This window comes from Myotis daubentonii, chromosome 11, assembly GCF_963259705.1.
Source record: "Myotis daubentonii chromosome 11, mMyoDau2.1, whole genome shotgun sequence".
Lineage (NCBI taxonomy): Eukaryota > Metazoa > Chordata > Mammalia > Chiroptera > Vespertilionidae > Myotis > Myotis daubentonii.
In genome coordinates this window covers 19,240,300-19,267,865 of record NC_081850.1, presented here as the reverse complement: position 1 = coordinate 19,267,865, position 27,566 = coordinate 19,240,300, and the positions used below count along the sequence as shown (strand labels likewise).

General features: G+C 43.7%; 1 protein-coding gene and 1 pseudogene across 1 annotated transcript in view; both read left to right on the top strand.

Moving 5' to 3' along the window:
* MTAP (methylthioadenosine phosphorylase) overlaps positions 1-7,158 on the top strand; it is a 46,908-nt gene extending 39,750 nt beyond the window's left edge. The window contains exons 7-8 of the mRNA XM_059656534.1: positions 1,071-1,193; positions 6,220-7,158. Of these exons, the coding sequence (XP_059512517.1) occupies positions 1,071-1,193; positions 6,220-6,258 (162 nt within the window). The 3' untranslated portion in view covers positions 6,259-7,158. The remainder of the gene's footprint in view (positions 1-1,070; positions 1,194-6,219) is intronic.
* Positions 7,159-20,296: 13,138 nt separating this feature from the next.
* Positions 20,297-21,678, top strand: LOC132212694 (small ribosomal subunit protein uS2-like; annotated as a pseudogene).
* Positions 21,679-27,566: the final 5,888 nt, after the last annotated feature.

Below are 27,566 nucleotides of genomic sequence, written 5' to 3'. Positions count from 1 at the left end.
GAGGGGTCTGGACTCTGTACTCCAGGAAACTGAATGAAAGCTGTAATCGCTGTGCCCTGAGTCTTGGATTACTTCTAAGTAGAGTGAAGTGTGACAAGTACTCTTCCTCTAACCGGCCAGTGTATAGTCCACAGCTTTTTTCAGCCTTTCCTTATGAAGCAATTTTAGTTACGTACAAAAGCAGACAATACTATGGGTTTCTGTGAATCCAACGTCAACCATTATCACATCAACTTATAGCCACTCATATTTCATCTGTACTTTGATCCCTAGCTTTGTCCATCAACATGTTAGGAGATATCTAACCTAGCCACCTTGTCCTTGTCACATTCCAGCCATAATGCCTTATCATTCCCAGGCAAAGTTCGAGTTTCCAGTTATCTCAGATGATTTCTTCCAAGTTTCCTAAAAAGAAACCAAGTGATTTGACCTATACTTTCCCACAGTCTGAATTGTTGAAATCATCTCATCAGGGTAGTTTAACCAGAGTCTCTGTCCTCTGTATTTTATGTAAATTGGTAGATGGATCTAGACTTGTGCAGATTCAGGTATCCTACGTAGCGTTTAGTTTTTTCATCGGAAGAGTGGGTTGTTTGTTTGGTTTGGGTTGTGTGTGTGATGTTAGCAGCCCATCCATTAATGCATTGGGAGCTGTTAAAAGAAAATCATGATATCCTGATTTCATCATTTTTCTTTATTAGCTGGAAGACTTCTCTCGAGAAATGTTTCTTTTTGGACTGGTTGGTGATCCAGTGTAGCAACAGTTTTATGGCTGGGATCCATTCTGTGGACCTGGGGAGAATAGCCACAGCTTTCTAGAGCTGCTAACACATGACACCTCTGGAGAGAGTTTCTTAGAAATCATGTTGCAAACGGTACTTTTCAGAGGTGTTTGTTTTCTCTAAGACCTCCCCCATGGGACCAAGACCATTTTGATAAATGCAAAACTTGGGCTGGGGTTGAAACTAGAGTCAACTGACTTCACAGATCGGGAAGGAACTTAGGGAAATGTTCCACAAAAAGTGTGATTTTTTAATTGCTGGAAACATCCTGTGCTGCTGTTTCCCTAGGTTTCGGTGGACCGGGTTTTAAAGACCCTGAAAGAAAATGCCAACAAAGCCAAAAGTTTGCTCCTCACGACCATACCTCAGATAGGTTCCATGGAATGGTCAGAAACCCTCCATAACCTGAAGGTAAGTATCCTGAGCCATCTGCAAGCAGACACTTCCACATCCTCAGCTGCCTTTCCTATTATGTGCATCTCACCCTTGGTGCATCTCCTCCTGTGTTTTATACTAGCCTAGATGTTTTCTGCAAGTTTTCTTTCCATTTCCTTCCTTAGTAACCATTTGTGATATTGGGTAGTTAGAGCTGGCTGGTAATGCAAGACCATTGGAAGTTGAGGTGGGGAGAGTCCACCAGATTCTTGACATGGTTCTGCCCTGCAGTGTATCTCTTAAGTCCTACTTCAGAAGATGGATAGCACTGGCTCTTCATGTAGCCTACGTAGCCAAGGAAGTTGTTTTTTCTTTGGCAGATCCATGCAGAGTGGTTGCAGCCTTTTAGGCTAAAACTGACAGAGCAGTAACAAAATGGTGCCGGGGAATATCTGCTTACTCTTCATGTTGCATCTAACTAAGAGTCATTAATGATAAACATCGGGTGGGTTGCAGGTTGGTAACTTCTTCTTTTTTTATTTTTATTGGTTTCAGAGAGGAAGAGAGAGGGAGAAAGAGATAGAAATATCAATGATGAAAGAGAATCATTGATCAGCTGCCTCCTACATGCCCCCTTCCGGGGATTGAGCCCACAACCTGGGCATGTGCCCTGACTGGCAATCAAACCATGGCCTCCTGTTTTATAGGTTGGTGCTCAACCACTGATGCATGCCAATCAGGCGGTAACTTTTCAACTCTAGTATTAACTCCCCGAATATACAGAGTGGGGCAAAAATAGTCTTACAGTTGCTCAGTTGGAAAATAAAGAAATAATTAGTAATAGTACAAGAATAAACTCTGTGTTTTGCATACTCACAACTGTAAACCTACTTTGTCCCACCCTGTAATTTAAACTGACTGCTACACTCAGACATGTATGATTTTCATTTGGACATGTTGTGACTCTTGATTAACCATATTAGATAAGGAGTTGCCTCAAACTGATCAGATTTTACATTCACCTAATATCCAACGAGGGTAGCCAGTATGTTCTGAGGTCTCCTAGGACACAGCTATACTCTTAGGTCTTATGCCTGTAGTTGAGAAAGGATTTGAAAAGTTGATATAAGCCCTCCCTACCCCAATTACCATTGAGGAGCCTTGGAATGAGACCCATAATTTTAGTGTGATGAGGATGCAATATGGTAGTGAATGATTGATAACCCCTGGGTGTGGGGAAGTCATGATTTGTACTGTTTGCCAGTTTATGTGGTGTAAATGCTCCAGTATAGCTGACTTTAAGCTACCAACATGAAGCCACTGATATGCTGGACAGGATACATGTAGATGGGTCTCGTAAGCTGGTGTGAGCAGGCTCCTGCACACGAGTATAACTAAGGTGCCTCTAGGACTGGCAAAGTCAAGAATATGGGATTTGTAATCTCTTTCCTACTAGACTTTTAGGTCCATAAGGAACGAGAAACATCAGTTGGTTTCAACCTGTATACCTAGGAGATAAAAGTTCTTTAATGAATAAATGATAATCCCTTTCCTCCATGAAGTATTTTATCATATCTATAATAATAAAAGTGTCATACGCTAAGTAGACCAGACAGCCAACGACCTTCCGGATGTCCTTCTGGACATAGCCACAGGGGTAGAGGCAGAGGCGGTTAGGGACAATCAGGCAGGCAGGTGAGCAGTTAGGGGTGACCAGGCAGGCAGGCGAGCAGTTAGGGGCGATCAGGCAGGCAGGCAGGCAGGCGAGTGGTTAAGAGCCAGCAGTCCCGGATTGCAAGAGGATGCAGGCCCAGCTGAGGGAGACACCCCCCACCCCATGCATAAATTTTGTGCACCAGGCCTCTAGTCTACACTAATAAATGACAAACATGCAAATTGACTGTACCTTTGCTATGCCTTAAGCCATGCCCACCAGCCAATCAGAGCGACTATATGCAAATTAACCCAACCAAGATGGCTGCCAGCAGCCACAGAGCTGGAGAAAGCAGGAGGCTTGCTTGCCCCAGCGATGGAGGAAGCCAAGCTTCCTGCCTACCGCGGCCAGCTCTGAGCTCCACTCAAGGCAACAAAGTTTCAGTTATAGAATATAACTAAACCCCAGATACCTGCTTTCACCTGGCCATGGCCACGGAGCTGGAGCGAGCAGGAGGCTTGGGCTGCACCTGGCTATGGAGGAAGCCAAGCTTCCCGCCTAGCCTGGTTCTGAGCTCCACTCAAGGCTACAAAGTTTCAATTATAGAAGGTAAATAATTCCCAGAATAAAAAAAATAAAGGAGAGGCTGGGAGCTTCCGTCTCCAGGGGCTTGGCCAGCCTGAAAACAGCCCTAGCCCCTCACCCAGGCTGGCCAGGTACCCCACCCTGATCCGGGACACTCTTCAGGGCAAACCAGCTGGCCCCCACCCATGCACCAGGCCTCTATCCTATATAATAAAAGGGTAATATGCAAATGGACCCTAACAGCAGAAAGACCGGGAATGACTGGTCACTATGACATACCACCAGGGGGCATATGCTCAATGCAGGAGCTGTCCCCTGGTCGTCAGTGTGCTCCCACAGGGGGAGCTCTGCTCAGCCACAAGCCAGGCTGATGGCCGCCAGCACAGCAGTGGTGGTGGGAGCCTTTCCCACCTCCTCAGCAGCGCTAAGGATGTCCGACTGCAGCTTAGTTCTGCTCCCTGCTGGTAAGTGAACATCCCCCGAGGGCTGCCGGGCTGCCAGAGGGATGTCTGACTGCCAGGTTAGCCCCGATCCCCCAGGGAGCAGGCCTAAGCCAGCAGGTGGACATCCTCCGAGGGGTCCCAGACTGCGAGAGGGCACAGGCTGGGCTGAGGGACTCCCCCCCCCCCACCCAAGTGCACAAATTTTTGTGCACCAGGCCTCTAGTTGAAATATAAAAGCCCTTATTGAAGACAAAAGGACTAGAAAATAATAAGAATTGGAGAATGTCAGTTTAGAAACAGTTACATTTGCCTGAGTGTAATGTGCATCTATATATATAAAAGCCTAAGTGACTGTTACGGCGGAACGACCAGCCGCTATGATGCACACTGACCACCCAGGGGCAGCCGCTCAACACAGGAGCTGCCTCCAGTGCAGCCAGAAGCCAGTCTCATGGCTGGCAAGTGCAGCTGCCATGGTGGGAGCCTCTCCTGACTCCATAGCAGCACTACCAGGCAGTGGCAGCAGGCTCAGCGGGCCAGGATGAGTGCGAGCGGTGCAGCATTCAGCCTTGATTCGGGCTCCTCCCTGGCTGCCTGCTGCTTGGCACACTGCTACATCCCTTGGGGGTCCCGGACTGTGAGAGGAATGTCTGACTGCCATCTTAGACCTAATCCTGGTGACGTTCTCTGTAGAAGGCAGTTAGTCTGAACATCTCAGTGACTCAAGGAACTCAGGTGAGCCTTCCACTGCGCTTGACTCACCCACTCAATGGTGTTCACAGGACAGACTGGTGGCCCAGCCTGTGTATGTGCAGCAGCTTCTGAAGCTCAAGCAGCAGACTATGCAGCAGCAGAAGGCCATCCAGCCACAAGCCGGCAGTTTGACATCCCCTGAGGGGTCCCCGACTGCAAGAGGGCACAGGCTGGGCTGAGGGACCGCCCTACCCCCACCCCTCCCCCACCAGTGCACAAATTTCACGCACTTAGCCTCTAATAATGCAGTAAAGTGTCACAACTCAAGCATGGTTAAGCAAGCCCACCTTGACTTCTTGGAACTGTGACTCATACTGCTATTTTGGTTTTTCTCAACTGTCCCAATTTGGCTGTAATCTCTTGAACTTAGATGACTTGTCAGACAATAAATTTAATATTTCCACTTCATTTCTAAGTCAGAATGCCAGATGTTAGAAATCAGTGTTTTCCTCCCCTCTGAAGCTTCTGAAATTGTGTGTAAAATTGGTGTGTAGTATTCCTTTTTATTAATTTATTGATTTTTTTACAGAGAGGAAGGGAGAGAGATAGAGAGTTAGAAACATCGGTCAGCTGCCTCCTGCACACCTCCCACTGGGGATGTGCCCGCAACCAAGGTACATGTCCTTGACCGGAATCGAACCTGGGACCTTTCAGTCCACAGGGTGACACTCTATCCACTGAGCCGAACCGGTTACAGCGGTGTGTAGTGTTCTATCTATACCTTTCTAAAGAGGATGTATGTAGCTTTCATCAGATTCTCAAAGGAATATGTAACCTAAAGAGAGAAAGTGAAGAATCAAGGCCTTCGTTCTATAGCACTAAGGATCACCTTACAATTATTCCTTCTCAGCTCTCTCGGCACTGAAATGTATATCATTCACTAATTGGTTTCAGAAACACTGAGTGCCCACTGTATGTCAAATCGTGGTTTGCAACGATACAATTAGACTTGCTATCATGAAGAAGATCCTATTCTCTTTGGAGATAGTGACATTAAAATTTGAAGGATTTTTTTTCAGTGGGTAAGGTGAAAAATGGAGGTTGCATAAACAAAAATCCAGGCTGGGGCTGATGTGTAAATGTGTCCTAGTGGATATGTAAGGGATGGAGATGGTGAGAATCCAAGCAGTCCTCAGAGATAAGCATCATGAACCTTGCTCACAGGAAGGGAAAGTAAGGAATTGGTTAGGTCCAGCGGTTCTCAACCTGTGGGTCGCGACCCCTTTGGGGGTCGAACGACCCTTTCACAGGGGTCGCCTAAGACCATCGGAAAACACATATATAATTACATATTGTTTTTGTGATCAATCACTATGCTTTAGTTATGTTCAATTTGTAACAATGAAATTGGGGGTCACCACAACATGAGGAACTGTATTAAAGGGTCGTGGCATTAGGAAGGTTGGGAACCACTGGGTTAGGAGCTCTGCAGAAATCCCACATCTGGTTAGTGATTTCTACTTTGATGAACATGCAAATTTCCTGGAGAATTTATTAAAAGTGTATGTCTCATGAGTTTACACTCTAAAATCAAAATATGTTTTTTAACAGCATTCCAGTAAAATCATACATAAAAGCCAATAAGTGCTTGGTTAATTATAATCTGTGCCTACTTTTTTCCTTTCAGAATATGGCCCAGTTCTCTGTTTTATTACCAAGACATTAAAATATAGCATGACTTCCCAGAAGATAAGACTTTCTAATTCTAGTCGTTTGGGGAAGTCTTGCTTAATCTGAAAAGCTTTCGTGCCCTTGCCCGCTAAGGAAGAACATGTGCTGAGACCATGTCCGTGTGACAGATGCCTTCCGAAAGACACGGATGCTCCAAAAAACAGCGAAGCAAATGACCAGTAAACATGTGAAAATTCCTAACCTTTAGAGAAAAGACAAGAAGATACCATTCACCCTTCCCCCATTAAATTCATAACAATAACAGGTGGGAGGTGCAGTTTCTTATGTTGCCAAGGATATGAAGACAAAATGGGACTCGGACTATTTATTGGTGGCATTGTAAATGTGTACAGTCTTTCTGGAGAGCGGTTTGGTAAATGTACCAAAAGGCTTAAAAATACTTAACACCCTTTTTGCTGGCTACTCTGCTCCTTTCATCTTTAAAAATTCATCTTTAAAAAATTAGAAATATGGTAGTGAATGATAACTGCAAAGAATTATGTGTAAAGAAGGATGTTTTATATAGTGCCAGTTTTAATAGCAAATATTCAAAACAATCTGAATATCCAAAAATTAGAGATAAATTATGGTTTAGCTCTAATTAGATTATGAAGGGGCCAACTGAAGATCATGTTTTTATGTAATATTTAATGTCCCAAAGGATTGGTTGCTGTATGATATAAAATGAAAAAAAGTGAGCATTTTACAGTACTGATTTTGTTTTAGCATTCTACATAAATGCAAAAAAGACTAGGAAGACAAAATCTTTTGTTATATTTTAGGGGTATATTGGATCATTTTTAATTTTCTTTATACTTTCCTGTCTACACATTTTTTCTACATAAATATAATCAAAGAGCATAGTTGTTTTAAAAATAAAAATTACTGAGCAAGATCCAGCATTTAAATACATTATTTCTGGTAATGAAGCAAAAATTAAGATGGTAATAATAAAAGGAGTTCTTTTTGAGTTCCATCTTTATTTTATATATAAAAAAAAGATCATTAACGACTTGAACAGTCATCGAGATACTTTGCAAACAACTTCGTGAGAAGAGCTGGGCAGTTAACACTGAGATAGTCTTAAGCTATCAAAAAGACTACATACACACATTATCGTGTGCCAGATATTTTTTAAATTAACATTTTATTGTTAACTTTAAAGGAATGGGCTTTCTTTTCTATCAGAGGCAGATCTTTTTTTTCTCAGGATCATTAATTTTCACCGTGGCCTATTATACAGGGTCCTTGAATGATGTAGCTTTCGTCTGTTCAAAGAGTCTGTAAAGTCAGTGTGTTTGTGTCTATGAGACTGCCTTCAAGATTATAAGCTACTAATTGTAAACAGTGAAATAAACCCGTTACCCTCCAGCATTAATATTGAGCTGTTTGGGTTACATGTGATTATGTCTTGGAATCGCTAATGCAGTGGTTTCAACTCTACTTGCACATTAGAGACCCACAAAGGACCCAGTGGATCTGAACCCAGGATTCTCTGGCTCCAACCAATAATTGTTTTCACTCCCCTGTAATATATACCACCCCGTACTTTCCTTTATTCTTAGATGTCTGAAGATGTGAAGGTGAAAACATGGGCTTTTTTCTTGCTGCCTTCAGAAAGTACTGTTCTCCCCCACTTTTAGATACTTTTCTTAATCCAGTTGCCTTTTCTAGCAACCTCATTTCCAGACTTCACAAGTGGACTATACTTGTTTTCTGTTACCCATCATTCATTGCTTATACAAAGCCTATTGAGTTTTCCTTAGACCTCATTCTTCAGAACTTTGACCATTTATTCTTGCTATGCTTCTCTCTTTCTCTCTTTCCTCTCTTTAAAACAAAATTAACATCATGATCAGTTTTGAGGATTTGGAAGTGAATTATGGGCGTAATAGAAAAGTTCTAGCTTAGTGATTTAGGCCCTTGGAAGAATGGCCAGTTACAGGTTAGTACGTCTGCATTAACTTACAAATCTTTATTGGTACATATTATGAGCTACTTATTATTTTCCTGATTTTGAGGATGGACAATCAGAATAGGTTATGCATAGCATTAACCAAAAGAGTGGAGAAGGCTGGTATTGCACGGTTACATTTGAGACCTAAGAATGTTTTGCAAATTAGCCTCAGTACTTCCTGGAATTGTTTATACTAGGCAACTGAAAAATGTGCTTGATTTCATAGGTATTTGTTGGAGAGCACATTTTTATAGAATAAAAGAAAACACACAAAAGCATTTGATGATTTCATTTGGAGAAGATTAAAAGGAAATTGTCAGTGTTTTCAAACTATGTCCTCAGTTTGATAGATGATTCAGGCTTAAAAAGTCCACACATTGGAATGTGATGACACATTCATAAACTGCCCCTTTTGACCTCACTTTAGTTTACAAATGCCCCCTCCCCCCAATAAGAACCAAGATTACAAGGCTAAAGCAGTAATAAGAAAGCCATTTCCAAATATATACAAATCACCCAGCTTCGAGAATTATCTCAGCCATTGTCTTCTAAACTCCCACCTTCTAGCCTCCTCCCATGTTATTTTGAAGCATTTCTCATATCACATAATTTAATCCATGAATATTTCAATGTTCCTTCTAAACAATATTTTTAAGATAATCACAAAACCATTAAGACGAAAAAATGAATAAAAATTCCTTAATGTCATCAAATATGTAGTGGATATGCAACAGTTCAGATGTTTCATAAATGCCATTTTTTACACATCGTTTATTTGAAACAGGATTCAGTTGCAGGTCATACATTGCAAGTGGTTGGCATGCATTTGTTTTCATCTCTGTTCCCTCACCCTCTTACTGACTTTCCCTTTCTCCCCCCCTCCTTACCTTTTATTTTTCACATTCTCTCTCCTCTTCTTACAGTTTATTTGGTGAAAGAAATCCAGTTTGTCCTTGAGAATTAAATATAATCCAGATTCTTGTAACTGAATCCCCATAGTGTAACATAATCCTCTGTCCTCTATATTTCCTCTAACTTGATAAATTGAATCTAGACTTTTTTTTTTCAAGACTACTTTAGAGGAGGTGGTATGTTCTTCCATAGAAGGGACATAATGTCTCATCTCTTCGATATTAGCAGCCATCAGCTTTGGATGCCTTTATCATTAATTTAGTGAGTTGCAAAAAATTATTCCAGTTTAAAGTTACCTTCATGTAACCCCTGAAAAGTAAGGTGACAGCCTCCCTGTTTGAATTAAGATTAAAAACAATATACACAGAAAGAGCATTTCATACAATTGAAGTCATTAATAGCAAGTAATCAAAATCCTGCAGAATTTTAAAATGGATCAGATATACTAGTGTACTGTGAAACATATTTGATAAATGATTAGGAACAAAGCCCATGAAGAAAAAATAAACAATGAGACTACCTTAAAATACTAGGCATATTTGTTGTTGTTAATCCTCACGTGAGGATATTTTTTCCATTGATTATTAGAGAAGGGGCAGAGAGAGAGAAACATCAATGTGAGAGAGAGACATTGATTGGTTGCCTCCTGAATGCACCCCGACGAGGGCCCAGAATTAAACCTGCAACCCACATGCCCTTGACCAGTAATTGAACCTGCAACCCTTAGGTGCTTGGGCTGATGCTCTAACCACTGAGATACTGGCCAGGACTAGGTGGATTTTTGAAACAACTAAATGGGCCCTAGCCAGTGTGGCTCAGCTGGGTGGGTGTCATCCTGAGCACTGCAAGGTTGCCAGTTGAAAAGGTTGCCAACTTGATTCCTGGTGAGGGGTGTGCAGGGGGCAGCCATTCTCACATTGATGTTTCTCCTCAAAAAAAAAAAAAAAAGTCAATACAGAATTTTTTAATGTTAAATTGAAAAAATAAATACTACTGATGAAAATTTGAATTTAAAATATAATCAATAAAACTAGAAATCTAGAATTATTCAGAACATTACAGTTGGAGAGGAAAATTGATGAGGTGGATTAGGAACTCAAGAAAAAAACCAAGATGTATAGAGATGAAAATATGATAGCTGGAAATGTAAAATATAGCACAAGTTCTAACAAATCTTATTAAAGGGAACACATGTTCCAGAAAGAGGAAATAAAGAAAATGAGGGATGTGACTGACTTCAGCATGAGGAACTCGACTCACCAGCAAAACTCCTGAAAATTATTTTAAAACAACCAGGTAAAATCTCAATATGGTTGAAGAATATATGGCAATTAAAGAAAAACATATTCAAGAAAATGTATTAACATTTTATAAGAACATTGAGAGTCTGGAATTTGAACTGAAATCACTTCTCCCAACTCAACAAGATGGGAACCAGACTGGTGCAGCCAAGGACACAGGGCCCCACCTCCTTCAGCTCCCAGGATGTCAGTGTTTCTCAACCTGCTGCCACCTGTTGCTGAAGCTAAGTTATGGTCAAGTGTAGGTGAGAGGTGGGGTTTCTCTTCTGCCTAGCCACCAAGGAGGTTCTACACTGAGCGGTGCTGCTAGCAATATGGGGGCCCCAGACATCTTGCTGCTGGCTGGTTAGACAGTGACTCCATCCTGGGAGGGTCAAGCAAATCAGAGCTAAAGGTGCTGTTCCCCACCACCACCCCTGAGCACTCAGCCACTAAACTGGAGTAAGTTGCCATTGTCCCCACCTCCAGCTCCATAGGCATAACCAGAGGTTGCCTGGAGAGAGAGCAGGCCATACACCAGAGAGCTCCTTTTCCTAAAGGAACTGGTTTCATTTGAAACACTAAGGGTGCTCTCAAAAAGAGTGGAAGTTGTAGGGAAGGGCAATTGGGTACTATATTGGTAGAATCATTGGACATATAAACTAAATTGTAGGCTGGCTCATTTGCATGAGAGAACCTGGGAAGGACATAGTTGGGAGGAGACTGGGGCCAGGAAAAATCTCAACTGATTTTCAGAACTATCCCTTAAAAGGAGTCTGAATTTCATTGGTTTATTGGTGAGCAATTTATGCCTCTGGCATTATCTACACTAATAGACAAAGGTGCTAATTGACCATACCTTCACCACACCCACCAGCCAATCAGCGACTATATGCAAATTAACCCAACCAAGAAGGCGGCCAGCAGCCACAGAGCTGGAGCAAGCAGGAGGCTTGGTTGCCCTGGCAATGGAGGAAGCCAAGCTTCCCGGCCGGCTGTGGCCTCCGCAAAAGGCAACAAAGTTTCGATTATAGAAGCTAAATAAGTCCCAGATCCCTGCTTCCAGCCAGCCTCACTGGGAGCTTGGGTGGCTGGGGGCTGTGGCCAGCCTGCAAACAGCCATCAGCCCCTCACCCAGGATGGCCACACCCTCATGGGGTGAAGGTCCCTGCTGGGGGGTTTGGCCAGCCTACAAACAGCAATCAGCCCCTCACCCACGCTGGCCAGGCACCCCAGCCGGGACCTCTACACTGAAGGGGCTGTGGCCAGCCTGCAAACATCCCTCAGTTCCACATCCAGGCTGGCCAGGCACCCTAGCAGGGACCCCCACCCTGAAGGAGTGTGGCCAACCTGCAAACAGCCATCAGCCACTCACCCAGGCTGGCTAGGCACCCCAGCGGGACCCCCACCCTGATCCAGGACACCCTTCAGGGCAAACCAGCTGGCCCCACCCTTGCACCAGGCCTCTATCCTATATAATAAAAGGGTAATATGCAAATTGACCCTAACAGCAGAAAGATTGGGAATCACTGGTCACTATGACACAAACTGACCACCAGGGGGCAGATGCTCAATGCAGGAGCTGCCTCCTGGTGGTCAGTGTGCTCCCACAGGGGGAGCTCTGCTCAGCCACAAGCCAGGCTGATGGCTGCCAGTACAGCAGTGGTGGTGGGAGCCTCTCCTGCCTCCTCAGCAGCGCTAAGGATGTCCAACTGCAGCTAGGCCTGCTCCCCGCCGGCAAATGGACATCCCCCGAGGGCTCCCGGGCTGCCAAAGGGATGTCTGACTGCCAGCTTAGGCCCAATCCCCTGGGGAGCGGGCCTAAGCCAGCAGGTGGTCATTCCCCAAGGGGTCCCAGACTGCGAGAGGGCACAGGCCGGGCTGAGGGACCCCCTGAGTGCACAAATTTTTTTGTACCGGGCCTCTAGTCTTACCTAATAGACAAACATGTAAATTGACTGTACCTTCACTATGCTAACCAGCCAATCATGAGAGTATGCCAATTAACTCAACAAAGATGGTGGTTAATTTGCATACATAAGCTCCAAGCGGCGGAGCTTGCGGAGCAGTGAAGCCTGATGGAAGCCCTGTGTGTTTATGCACCCTGGAGGTGCAGAGGTTCTGTCCTAGGCAGAGGCCGATGGCACAACTTCCGACTCTGAGAAGCAACCTGGGGGCTGGAAGGCGACTCCTCTGACCACAGAGCCACAGCTCCACCAGGAGAGGAGCAGAGAAAGGCCAGAGCCTCTCTCAAGGTGACTTAAAACCTCCACCCACACCAGGCAGGATGCTGGGCCTGTGCATGGAGGACTCATCGCCAAGCCCAGCCAGTGGCCCTGCCACAGCCATGGCACTCCTGGGTGCAGGCCCCAGCGGGATACGGGGTGGCAGCGGGGGGGGGGGGCACCATGAGTCCTGGGCTCCTCTCCTGCCTTCCGTGGCCTCCTCCTGCTTCAGGGCCTCGCCCTCCATGGCCTCCTCCTCCCCAGCGCCCAGAGCAGTGGACCCACCGAGGGCACTCCCTGCTTGCCGAGGGGGTGAATGGAGCAGTGGGGACTCCCCGGTGAAGGGTCGCCCTGGGGAGGAGTCCCAACACCTCCACACCCCACTCCTGGAATGCTGCCCAGGCCCTGAGCACAGTGTGGAGCCGCACATGCCTGGAGGGCGCAGGCAGGGGCGGGCGTATGTGCGCCTGGTGCAGCGGGACATGCTGGGGAGCTGCTGGCCTTCCAGGGCCTCCCCAGGCCTGAGGCGGGCGCCCAATATGGAAGGGCCGCAGTGGGGCCACCAGGCCCTTGGACACTGCCCTGGAAGCCACACAAAGACAACCTGCTGCTGGAGGGCAGGCGTGCAGTGCTTCGGGAAGATGCTGGAGGCAGGGAAGGAAGGTCATGGAAGGGAACAATTGCAAGCGGAGATCCCGAAGGTTCTGAAAGCAGAGGACCAGCTCCCTGCAGACCTGAACTCCGTCTGGGCATCTTTCTCGGCCTGTGGAAGCGGTGCGAGACACAGGAGGAGGTGATGGATCAGGGCTGCGCCCAAGGAAGACTCGGAGGAAACACCGTGTGACAGGGCCAGGGGGAGCAGGCAGGCCCATGCGGAGCCCGCTGGAGTGCAGCCAGACCCCAAGGTGACCACCAAGCCAGGCCCCAGGGAGAAGCGAGCAGATGCCACTCCACTCGCTGGAGAAGACCACTGAGCAGAAAACTAAAGAAACCAATTTTACATCATTTCCCAGGTGGAGAACAGTTGGCATGTAAGCCCCTGACCAGTGCCCAGCCCCTCCTCTGTCTGTCTATCTCTTAGGTACCATGTTCTTTATTCTCTCTTAACTGCAACTCATTTTTAAACTAGATTGCTTTTAAAAGAAGACTAAATAAAGTTTCCCTTAAGTTATTTAGGCGGTGCTGGGGCTGCTGGGGGCCGGATTGGAGACACAAACACGCAGGGGAGCCCAGCACCCAGCAGCCTCAAACACAAACCAGCAGGCCCTGCACCCAGCAGCACCAAGGCCCACCACCTTGGTGCTGGGGCCTGATCGAAGACACAGATCTGCAGCCCCAGCACCCAGCAGCCCCAAGCCCCGCCACCACAGTGCTGGGGCTGCTGGGAGTATCAGAGACACAAACCCGCAGGCCCGGCACCCAGCAGACCCAAGGCCAGCCACCGTGGTGCTGGGGCTGTGGGGGCCAGATCAGAGACACAAACCCGCAGGGGGACCCTGAACCCAGCAGCACCAAGCCCCGCCACCACAGTGCTGGGGCTGCTGAGGGCAGGATCAGAGACACAAACCCTGCGAGCCCTGCACAGGACGGGTGCTCCGCTCCTGGCGAAGTGCTTTCCCACCCCGCTCTCCCTGGGAGTTGGGCGCAGAGGGCGCTCTCCCTGGGAACCTGGAAATCCGCCTCTGGGGCGACTGCGCAGCAGCCATGCCTGGCGAGCCACGGAGAGGGTGACCTACCCATGCGGATGTGTACGCTGGAGGAGGCCACGGGACAGCCAGAGGGTTTTTGTTGAGGGGCCCTGACAGGCAGCGCGCAGCCCAGTGGATTAGAACCTCCTCCTGATACAGCCAGGTTGCGGGTTGGATCCCTGGTCAGGGCACAGACAAGAAGCAGCCACAGAGAGCATAATAAGCGAACAACACACTGGTGTTTCTCTCGCTCCCTTCCTTTCTCTAAAATAATCGATCAGTAAAAATTAAAATAAAAAATAAACCCTCTGGCTTGCAGAGTTGCTAAAAAAGATAGAAAGTGAAGTCTCATCCCTTCCCGCTCATTCAACAAATACTTCATATGCTCCTTCAATAATCACACTGGGGATGGGTGTTTGTTGGTTTGTTTTGGTTAATCCTCGCCTGAGGACATTTTTGCATTGATTTTTTTTTTTTTTTTCCGGAGAGTGGAAGGGAGGGAGAAAGAAAGAAACTAATGTGAGAGATATCAATCGGTTAGCTCTTGCTGGATCCCCGACCAGGGCCCGGATTGAGCCTGCAATCCAGGTACGTGCCCTTGATTGGAATCCAACCCGGTACCCTTCAGTCCACCTGCAGAAGCACTATCTACTCAACCAAATCAGTAATTTTTTCTTTTTAAGTTCTCCCATAAGGATATGTTTTTTTTCATTGATTCTAGAGAGAGAGGAAGGGAGAGAGAAAGTTCCCAAGCATTCTGACAGGGACAGAACCCACAACCTGTGTATGTGCCCTCACCTGGAATCGAACCCATTACCTTTTGGTGTGTGGGAGGACACTCTAACTACTGATTCACACTAACCAGGACCTGGAGGTACACTTAAAAAAAAATTTCAGATCTGCCCTGGCCAGGTGGCTCAATTGGTCAGAGTCTCAACCTGTACACCAAAGGATTTCCTGTTGGATTCTAGGTTAGGGCACATACTTAGGTTTAGGTTAGATCCCAGTGGGTCAGCAGGAGCTGGTATTTCTGGTATTTCTCTGTCACATGGATGTTTCTCTCTCTAAAAATCAATTTTAAAAACATCCTCAGATGAGAATTAAATATATATATATATATATATATATATATATATATATATATATATATATTAAAAATTTTTCAGATCTAAAATTTTATTTGGTTCTTTTTTAAATTTTATTTTTCATTTACAGTTCACATTCAATATCCTATCCTATATAATAAAACCCTCATATGCAAATTGACCAAAAGGTGGAATGACTGGTGGCGATGAACTGACCACCAAGTGGCAGACGCTCAACGCAGGAGCTGCCCCCTGGTGGTCAGTGTGTTTCCACAGGGGGAGTGCCACTCAGCCAGAAACGGGGTTCACAGCTGGCGAGTGCAGTGGCGGTGGTGGGCGAAGGCTAGCACTAAGGAGCAGCAAGCTGAGTGGTAGGAAGCAGCAAGCAGGTGGGCGGTAAGGAGGGAGGGGTCCCGGACTACGAGAGGGCACAGGCTGAGCTAAGGGCTCCCCCACCCATCACCAGTGCACGAATTTAGTGCACCGGGCCTCTAGTTTAAAATAAAGCAATCACATTGACAAACCTCTAGCCAGACTCACCAAGAAGCAAAGAGAGAGGACCCAAATAAACAAAATCAGAAACGATAGAGGCGAAATAACAACAGACCCCACAGAAATACAAATGATTGTTAAAAAATACTATGGACAACTCTACTCCAACAAACTAGACAACCTGGAGGAAATGGACAAATTCCTAGAAAAATACAACATTCCAAAACTCAATCAGGAAGAATCTAAAAATCTCAACAGGCCAATAACTATGGAAGAAATTGAAGCAGTCATCAAAAAGCTTCCACCAAACAAAAGCCCAGGACCAGACGGCTTCACAGGGGAGTTTTACCAAACATTCAAGGAAGAACTAAAACCTATCCTCCTCAGACTACTGCAAAAAATTCAAGAGGAAGGAACACTTCCAAGCTCATTCTATGAAGCCAGCATCACCCTAATACCAAAACCAGGTAAAGACAACACAATGAAAGAGAATTACAGGCCAATATCCCTCATGAACATAGATGCCAAAATCCTCAACAAAATCTTAGCAAATCAGATCCAGCAGTACATCAGAAAGGTCATACACCATGACCAAGTAGTATTTATCCCAGGGATGCAAGGATGGTACAATATCCGCAAATCAATAAACGTGATACATCACATAAACAAATTGAAAGAAAAAAAACACATGGTCATAGCAATTGATGCAGAAAAAGCATTTGACAAAATTCAACACCCATTTTTGATAAAAACTCTCAGTAAGGCGGGAGTAGAAGGATCATACCTCAACATAATAAAAGCCATATATGACAGGCCCACAGCCAACATCATACTCAATGGAAAAAAACTAACACCATTTCCCCTAAGAACAGGAACAAGACAGGGATGCCCCCTCTCACCACTCCTGTTCAACATAGTCCTGGAAGTGTTAGCCATTGCAATTCGGCAAGAAGAAGAAATAAAAGGCATCCAAATTGGAAAAGAGGAAGTAAAACTGTCCTTATTTGCAGACGACATGATATTATACATACAAAACCCTAGAGACTCCATCAAAAAGCTACTATACTTAATACATGAATTTGGCAATGTAGCAGGATACAAAATTAACCCCAAGAAATCTGAGGCATTTCTATACACCAATAGTGAACTTTCAGAAAGAGAGATTATAAAAACAATCCCATTTACCATCGCACCAAAAAAATTAAGCTACCTAGGAATAAACTTAACTAAAGAGGTAAAAGACCTCTACTCAGAAAACTACAGGACGTTGAAAAAAGATATAGAGGAAGACATAAACAGATGGAAGAACATACCGTGTTCATGGATTGGTAGAGTCAACATCATTAAAATGTCCATACTGCCCAAAGCAATCTATAAATTCAATGCACTTCCCATTAAAATACCAACGGCATACTTCACAGATCTAGAACGAACTCTCCAAAAATTCATCTGGAATAAAAAAAGACCCCGAATAGCTGCAGCAATCCTGAAAAAGAACAAAGTAGGTGGGATCTCAATACCAGATATCAAGATGTATTACAAAGCCACTGTTCTCAAAATTGCCTGGTACTGGCACAAGAACAGACATATAGATCAATGGAATAGAATAGAGAGCCCAGAAATCAGCCCCAACCAATACGCTCAATTAATATTTGACAAAGGAGGCAAGAACATACAATGGAGTCAAGATAGTCTCTTCGATCAACCGAAGGACTTGTATACATGTATACAAGCCAAACCAATGGACATGGACAACAGGGGGATGGGAGCATGAGTTTGTGTGTGGGGGGGGGAGGTTGGGGGTTAATGGGGGCGATGAGGACACATTTGTAATACCTTAACTAATAATAATAATAATAATAATAATAATAATAATAATAAAAAAGATAGTCTCTTCAATAAATGGTGTTGGGAAAATTGGACAGATACATGCAAGAAAATGAAACTAGACCACCAACTTACACCATACACAAAAATAAACTCAAAATGGATAAAGGACTTAAATATACGACAGGAAACCATAAAAATTCTAGAAGAATCCAAAGGCAACAAAATCTCAGACGTATGCCGAAGCAATTTCTTCACCGATACAGCTCCCAGGGCATTGGAAACTAAAGAGAAAATGAACAAATGGGACTACATCACAATAAAAAGCTTCTGCACAGCAAAAGAAACCATCAACAAAACAACAAGAAAACCCACTGTGTGAGAAAACATATTTGCCAATGTCTTATCTGATAAGGGCCTAATCTCCAAAATTTATAGGGAACTCATACAACTTAACAAAAGGAAGATAAACAATCCAATCAAAAAATGGACAAAGGACCTAAATAGACACCTTTCAAAAGAGGACATTCAGAAAGCCAAGAGACATATGAGAACATGCTCAAAGTCACTAATCATCCGAGAGATGCAAATCAAAACAGCAATGAGGTACCATCTCACACCTGTGAGACTGGCTATCATCAACAAATCAACAAACGACAAGTGCTGGAGAGGATGTGGAGAAAAAGGAACACTTGTGCACTGCTGGTGGGAATGCAGACTGGTGCAGCCACTATGGAAGACAGTATGGAGTTTCCTCAAAAAACTACAAATGGAACTCCCATTTGACCCAGTGATCCCACTTCTAGGAATATATCCCAGGAAACCAGAAACACCAGTCAGAAATGATATATGTACCCCTATGTTCATAGCAGCACAATTCACCATAGCTAAGATCTGGAAACAGCCTAAGTGCCCATCTGTAGATGAATGGATTCGAAAACTGTGGTACATCTACACGATGGAATACTATGCTGCTATAAAAAAGAAGGAACTCTTACCATTTGCAACAGCATGGATGGAACTGGAGAGCATTATGCTAAGTGAAATAAACCAGTCAATGAAGGAAAAATACCACATGATGTCACTCATTTCTGGATAATAAAGACCATTATAGCCTTTGAACAACAATATATACAGAGGCAGAGCTGCCTCGAACAGACTGTCAAACTACAGCAGGAAGGCTGGGGAGGGTGGGAGGGCAGGAGGGGGGCGGGTAAGAGATCAACCAAAGGACTTGTATGCATGCATATAAGCATAACCAATGGACATAAGACACTGGGGGGTAGGGGAGGCCAGGGGATTGTCAAGGGTGGGTGGAAAAAAAGGAGACATATGTAATACTCTTTGTAATACTTTAAGCAATAAAAAAAAGTTTCCAGATAATTTAGGAAAAGACAATGCAAATTATTAATAAACAGATGAGTAATTAAAAAAATAAAAAAATAAAAAGCTTCTGCACAGCAAAAGAAACCATCAACAAAACAACGAGAAAACCCATTGTGTGGGAAAACATATTTGCCAATGTCATATCTGATAAGGGCCTGATCTCCAAAATTTATAGGGAACTCATACAACTTAACAAAAGGAAGATAAACAATCCAATCAAAAATGGGCAAAGAACCTAAATAGACACCTTTCAAAAGAGGACATTCAGAAAGCCAAGAGACATATGAGAACATGCTCAAAGTCACTAATCATCCGAGAGATGCAAATCAAAACAACAATGAGGTACCATCTCACACCTGTCAGACTGGCTATCATCAACAAATCAACAAACGACAAGTGCTGGAGAGGATGTGGAGAAAATGGAACACTCGTGCACTGCTGGTGGGAATGCAGACTGGTGCAGCCACTATGGAAGACAGTATGGAGTTTCCTCAAAAAACTACAAATGGAACTCCCATTTGACCCAGTGATCCCACTTCTAGGAATATATCCCAAGAAACCAGAAACACCAATCAGAAAGAATATATGCACCCCTATGTTCACAGCAGCACAATTCACCATAGCTAAGATCTGAAAACAGCCTAAGTGCCCATCAGTAGATGAACGGATTCGAAAACTGTGGTACATCTACATGATGGAATACTATGCTGCTGTAAAAAGGAAGGAACTCTTACCATTTGCAACGGCATGGATGGAACTGGAGAGCATTATGCTAAGTGAAATAAGCCAGTCAATGAAGGAAAAATACCACATGATCTCACTCATTCATGGACAATAGAGACCATTATAAACTTTTGAACAATAATAGATACAGAGGCAGAGCTGCCTCAAACAGATTGTCAAACTGCAGCGGGAAGGCCTGGGAGGGTTGGGGGGCAGGAGGGAGGGGGGTAAGAGATCAACCGAAGGACTTGTATGCATGCATATAAGCATAACCAATGGACATAAGACACTGGGGGATAGGGGAGGCTAGGGGACTGTCAAGGGCGCGGGGGAAAAAAGTACACATATATAATACCCTTTGTAATACTTTAAGCAATAAAAAAATAAAATAAAATAAAATAAAGCAATCACAGCAATTAGTAAACCTTAACAGCTGGCTATGGTCAGGAAATGAAACAGCCAAAGAGAACCCTGTAAAAACCACTGTCCTCCACCCCACCCCCACCCAGCTACCCAGGGAGGGGCCCAAATAGCCTTGTTCTGGGCTCCCATGTAACTTAAAGGGGAACTTTCACAATGTCCGGAGACCTAAATGTCCTGCACATGAAAGAGGAGGATGTCTTCAAATTCCTTTCAGCAGGAACCTGCTTGGTGGCACCAACCTTGACTTCCAAATGGAACAATTCAACCACAGAAGGAAAAGTAATGGCATCTACATCATAAATCTGAAGAGAACCTGGGAGAAGCTTCTGGCAGCTCGTGCCGTTGTGGCCACTGAAAACCCAGCTGATGTCACACATATGGTCCAGGAATGCTGGCCACGAGCTGTGCTGAAGTTTGTTGCTGCCACCGGAGCCACCGCTATGGCTGGATGCCTCCCTCCTGGAACCTTCACGAGCCAAATCCAGGCAACCATCCGGGAGCTGAGACTTCTGTGGTTACTACTTCCAGGGCTGCCCACCAGCTTCTCACGGGGGCATGTATGTTAACCTGCCGACCACTGCTCTGTGTAACACAGACTCCCCTCTGCCCTGCGTGGACATTGCTGCACTGGGCTGCATATCTGGCGCTTCGGCCAGGTGGGGCACGCTATCCTAGAACACATAGATAGGAAGGTACTGACATCAGGCCAGGCCTTGAGATATGGTCTCATGGTCCCTTCCCAGCACGCAGGCCTTCTTTCTCAGAAGGCCCGGAAGTCTCATTCCAAATTTGGGAGACAAAGGACTGGAAAAAGTATAAATAAAGCGAGTTTCCTCCATATAGGGGGCCCAGAATTTGAAAGACACGTTTTTCTCTGGGCCTCCACAAAATTTAGTAATAAAATGTAACTCAGCCTCTGCTTTGGCAGGGTGCTGTAACTGTGGTCGCTGGCCAGCTCAATAAATCTTCGCTTGCTGTTTACGACGTAATTGGAGTCGGTGGTCTTATTCTCGCGAATGTTGGCCCACAACAATTGCCATCCCTTGCAATAACAAGGGGGCTCACTCGGACGCAGTGGATTCTGGCCCAGGAAGTTCTGCACCAGTGTGGCACCAGCTCCAGTGAACACCATGGGAGGTCATGCCTGATGTCTACTTCGATAGAGCTCCTGAAGAGAATGAAAACAAAGAGCAGACCACGGCTGTGCTCCAAGGAGGAACTTCAGGGTGAGTGGACGTTCTAGCTCCCAAGTTCACTGCTGCTCAACCTGAGGTCGCAGACTGGCGTGAAGGCATGCCGGTGCTCTCTGTGTCTATTCCGCAGTTCCCTACTGACGCCTGGAGAGCTCAGTCTGCCTCTGAAGACTGGTCTGCAGCCCCCCACTGCGCGGGCCACTGAATGGGTAGGAATAAACTGAGTAGTTTAAAAAATTCCACAAGCTTTTCAGCAAAATAGAAATAAGGTTGAAGGAAAATAGAATTTCTAGAAATTAAAACATGCACAAAATATACTGTTAACCCACGATGACAATGGACATAACCCAAGAATATGCTCCCTGGGGAGCAATAAATATCAGAAGCTTACCAGTACAGGAAAGAAAAAGACTCCAGCCAGTTGCTAAAGAAACCAAAACAACAACAAAATAACTAGCAAATAACAACAAGCACCAGAAGGGAGGCACCAGTCCCCAGAGTTGCTACAATATATTATCTAAAATGTCCAGTTTTCAACAACAAAAAAATATTAGTCATGCAAGGAAACAGGAAAGTATGACCCATCCACTAGGGGAAAAAACCAAAGCAGGAACTGCCTGTGAGAGCAACCAGATGTCAAATTTAACAAAGTCTTCAAAGTAGCTGTTACAAATATGTTCAAAGAACGAAAGGAAACCAATGATTAAAGAGTAGAAAAGGTATGGTGAAAATGTCACAGCAAATAAAGAGTGTCAATAGATAGGAATGATAAGGAAAGAATCAAATGGAAATTCTAGGATTGAAAAGTATAATAACTGAAATGAAAAACTCACTAAAGGGGCTCAACAGTATATTTGAATTAGCAGAAGATAATAATTAGAAGAAAGATCAATAGTGATTATGCAACCTGAAGAACAGAGAGAAAAAAGAATTTAAAAAAAAATGAGTGGGGCTTCAGAGAAATGTGGGTCACTATTAAGTGCAGCATATTTGAAAAAACCATGGCTGACAACTTCCCTAATGTACTGAAAAACAGCAATTACACATCCAGGAAGCACAACAAACTCAAAGAAGGATAAAGGTAAAAAGGTCTACAAACAGAAGTATCATATGAGGAATACTGAAAGCCAAAGACAAGGAGAAAATCTTGACAGGAGTAAGAAAAAAATGACTCATCATTTACAAGGGAACCCCAATAATATTCAAACCTGACTTCAGCAGAGGCCAGAAGCCAGAGGAATAATATATTCAAAGTGCTCAAAGAAAGTGTGAACTAAGAATTCTGTTTCAGCAAATGATTCTTTAAAAAAATAAAAGCAGCCTAGCCAGTGTAACTCAGTGGTTGAGCATCCATCCCGGTCAAGGCACATGCCCAGGGTTTGGGGATCCATCCCCAGTAGGGGGCCATGCAGGAGGCAACAGATCAATACTTCTCTCTCATCAATATTTCTATCTCTCCCTCTCTGAAATCAATTAAAAATATTTTTTCTAAAAAAAAACTATTAAAGAACACAGCCATGGACACAGACAATAGTGTGGTGAGGACCAAGTGGAAGTGGGGTCAGGGGCTGAGTGAAGGTGGACAAAGGGGGGAAAATTGGGGATATCTGCTATAGTGTCAAGAATATAAAATTTAAATTTAAAAAATGAATCAACCAATGAATGCATAAATAAGCGGAACAACAAATCTCTCTCAAATTAGTTTTTTTAAAAGAATAAAATGCTTAGGAATAAACTTATGTAATGAAAACATCAAAACACAGATAAATGACATTAAAGAAGACACAAATTAATGGAAAGACAGCTTATGCTCATGGATTGGAATAATATTGTTAAAATTTCCATACTACCCAAAGTGATCTACAGATTCAAAGCAATCCCTATCAAAATTACATTCTCATTCTTTTTCTCAAATAGGGAAAAAATCCTAAATTTATATGGAAACACAGAGGATACAGAATAGCCAAACCAATCTTGAGAAGAAGGACAAAACTAGCCGGAGCCGGTTTGGCTCAGTGGATAGAGTGTTGGCCTGTGGACTGAAAGGTCCCAGGTTCGATTCCGGTCAAGGGCATGTACCTGGGTTGCGGGCACATCCCCAGTAGGAGGTGTGCAGGAGGCAGCTGATTGATGTTTCTTTCTCATTGATGTTTCTAACTCTCGATCTCTCTCCCTTCCTCTCTGTAAAAAAATCAATAAAATATATATATTTTAAAAAAGAACAAAACTAGACACATCACACTTCCTGATTTCCAAATATATTACAAAGCTACAATAAACAAAACAGTGTGGTACTGGCATAAAGACAGACATCAAAACCAATACAACAGGAAAAGGGGCCCCAAAGCAAACCCACACATATACAGTCACCTGGTTTTCAACAAGGGTACCAAAAATACATAATGGGAAAAGGATAGTCTTTTTAATAAATACAATAGAATGAAGTTGGATCATTACCTCATACTGCATACAAAAATTACTCAAAATGGATTAAAGCCTTAAACAGAAGACTTAAAACTCTAAAACTAGAATAAAACATAGGAAAAGCTTCACAACATTGGACTTGGCAATGATTTATTATATATGATACCAAAGCACAAGTGACAAAAGTCAAAAGAGACAACAACAAACTTTTATACTTCTGTGCATCAAGGGATACAATCAATAGAGTATAAAAGTGACCTATGGAATGGGGGATGATATATTTGAACTATGTGTCTGATTAATAAGGGTTTAGTATTCAGCATATATAAACAACTCGTACCACTCAACAACAAATAGACAAATAACCTGATTAAAATCTGGACAAAGACTTGAATAGACATTTATCCAAAAATGATACATAAATGACCAAGAAATGAAAAGATGCTCAATATAACTAGTCATTATAGAAATGCAAATCAAAACCACACTGATATATCACCTCACAACAATTAGGATGGCTGCAATAAAAAAACAAACAAAACAAATTAACCCAGCAATCCCACTTCTGAGTATATATGCAAAACAAACAAACAAACAAACAAACAAACAAAACAAACCCTGAAAACAGGATCTTGAAGAGATATTCAAACACCCATGTTTATAGCAGTTTTATTTATAAGAGCCAAGATGTGGATGCAACCCAAATATCCATCAAGAGGTGAATGGATAAACAAAATATGCTATACAAACAATGGAATATTACTCAGTTTTAAAAAGGAAGGAAATACTGTCGCATGCTATAACATAGAAGAACCTTGAGAACATCATGCTAAATAAAATTAGCCAGTCACAAAAATACAAATACTGTATGATTATATTATGTATCGAAATTAGTTAAACTTATGGAAACATAAAATAGAATGGTAGTTACCAGACACTGGGGAGAGGGGGAAATGGAGAGTTGTTGTTTCATGGGTATTGAGTTTTAGCTTTGTAAAATGAAAACCAATGTAGTGATCTGTGGAACAATAATATATATGTACTAAACGCTACTAAACTGTACACTTAAAAATAGTTAAGATGGTAAATCTTATGTAATGTGTTTTATCACAATTAAAAAAATAATATACTCTGAAAACTACAAAACAGTGTTGAAAGTAATTAATAATCTAAATAAATGGAAAAACATCCTATACTTATGGATTAGAAGACTTAATATTATTAAGATGCCAATACTCCTCAAATTGGTCTAGAGCAGCCGTTCTCAACCTGTGGGTCTCGACCCCCTTGGGGGTCGAACGACCCTTTCACAGGGGTCGCTTAAATACATCCTGCATATCAGATATTTACATTATGATTCATAACAGTAGCAAAATTGCAGTTATGAAGTAGCAACGAAAATAATTTTATGGTTGGGGGGTCACCACAACATGAGGAACTGTATTAAAGGGTCGCGGCATTAGGAAGGTTGAGAACCACTGGTCTAGAGATTCAACACATAATTACATGGAGAAATTTACAAAGCCACAATAAAAGTGAGAGATTTTTATTTTTCTCTTTCAGTAGCTGATGCATCAAATAGACCAAAAATTTAGATATAGATTTGAACAACATAGTTATCAAATGTTATTAAATAAATATATGCTATATATGATCATTAGAAAAATTACATTCTTTTCAAAAACCCATTACATTTATAAGAAATAATGACATTTTAGTACACAAATTATGTCTCAACAAATTTTAAAGTAACTTTATCAGAAGTTTTTCTCTCTGACTACAATACAAAAGTGAAGGTCAATAAAAATTAAAAATCATAAACAAATAGTATCATTTGTATCATTTGTAAGTTTAAAAATACACTTCTAAATAATTCATGTGTAAAAAAATAAAGAGTAATTAGAAAATTTGATTACGTATCAAACTGACATGCAGCTAACTCTTACACTTAAAGGAAATGTATAGCCTTTAGATGCTTATGCTAGAAAAGAAGAAAAACTAATAACTGCAACTGTGATTAACTATTAGTATTATAAGAATTTAAAAAGAAGAGCTCTGGCCAGTGGCTCAGTTGGTTGGGCATTGTCCCATGCACTGAAAGGTTGCCTGCTCGATTCCTGGTCACAACACATGACTGGGTTGCAGGCTCGATTCCAGGTGGGGGACATGCAGGAGGCAGCTAATTGATGCTGCGCTCTCATATCAATGTTTCTCTCTTTCTCTGCCTCCCCCTTTCGCTCTCTCTCTCTAAAATAAAAAAATCTTTTAAAGAGAGAGTGAGAATGTTCAGGCCATGGCAGAGTAGGTGGATCTTGCACTCACCTCCTCCCATTGGAAATACTATAAATTGGGGAACAATCACCCTGAATAACCAACTGAGGACTAGCTGAAGAGGAGTCTTACAACCAAGGATTTGCAGAAGCCAAATCAAGGCTAGTAGGAAGGGCAGAGACTTGAAAGAGGTTGACACAGGTCCCACCGGTGGTGGCTGAGCTGCCAGAGGGACACCTCAGCCATGGTAGGTTACTCTAAACCCCAGGCCAGGCTTCTCAGCCCAGAGCATCAGAGCTGGGGAGAGGCCCACATAGCTTCTGGCTGTGAAAAGCAGCAAGGTTTCCATCCACCAAGGAGAGGCAGAGTCTGATGGAGATACAGGCAATATTTTAAAGGGCCAACATGCAAAATTTCATTCATAGCCACACACCCTGGGCTCTGGCAGAGGGAGGGTGGTGTGGACTGGAGTCATCTGAACAGAATCTGGGGTTTGTGGCTTGGGGAGAAGTATGGGGGGACAGCCACCAGGATCCCTGTACTGAATTATTCTCGGATACCGCAGTGGCCATCTTTCTTGGGTGGAGCAATACCCTCTGAGTGGCATCAGCCTGGGGGAGAGCAATTACCACACCATCAGGAATGCCTCTTGCAGCACTCTGCAATGTTACGCCCTGCTGAGGAATCAAGGGCATAGGCCCAGGCAAAGAAGTCTGGGCTGACTCAGGGGGTATCAGTGACTGGCTTTGAAGCAGGGCAGCTCACACCACTTTCCCGTGAGCCTGATTGGCGCTTACCCCTCAGGAGATCTGATAGAAACATCCATCCGGCTTCCCGGCAGACCAATCTCTGGGCTCAGGAGGCCCACCCATCTGACCACTAGCTGCTCTATCCTAAAGAGGTCAGGCCAAAATCCAAGAAAGATTCAGACGTGTGGCTCTGGAATGGGGTGTTAGACCCACCACGTTTCCTTAAGTCTGAACCGCACCTCCCTCTGATGAGAGCTCCACTAGCTCCATCCTTCGGATTCTGCCAGAGGCTCTTTCAGTGACTGAGCTTAACAGGCAGCTGGCAAATGGAGGCAGGCAGAGGCAGAGGTGGGTCCTGGGGTGCCTTGGCACATTTGCTGACCCGCCCTGGGGCCTAGTTCTAATAAAAGCTGTCCTGAAAAGTAGCTTGGTTCTTCCCATGTGTAGCCACGCCCCACAGAAGCAACTAAAAGCTGTGGATCACTTGTATATTCAAACAAGCTGCCAAGGGCCAGGCCCAGACGTCTGATATTGGCCTGCACCACAGTCCCTCCCAAGAGGCCCCAAAACAACACACCAAGTGGCAAGCTTCAGACAACATCAGAGCAGGACCCCAAACTTCACAAAGAGCCTATCCAGAGGGAGATCACAACAGACACTAAACTCTG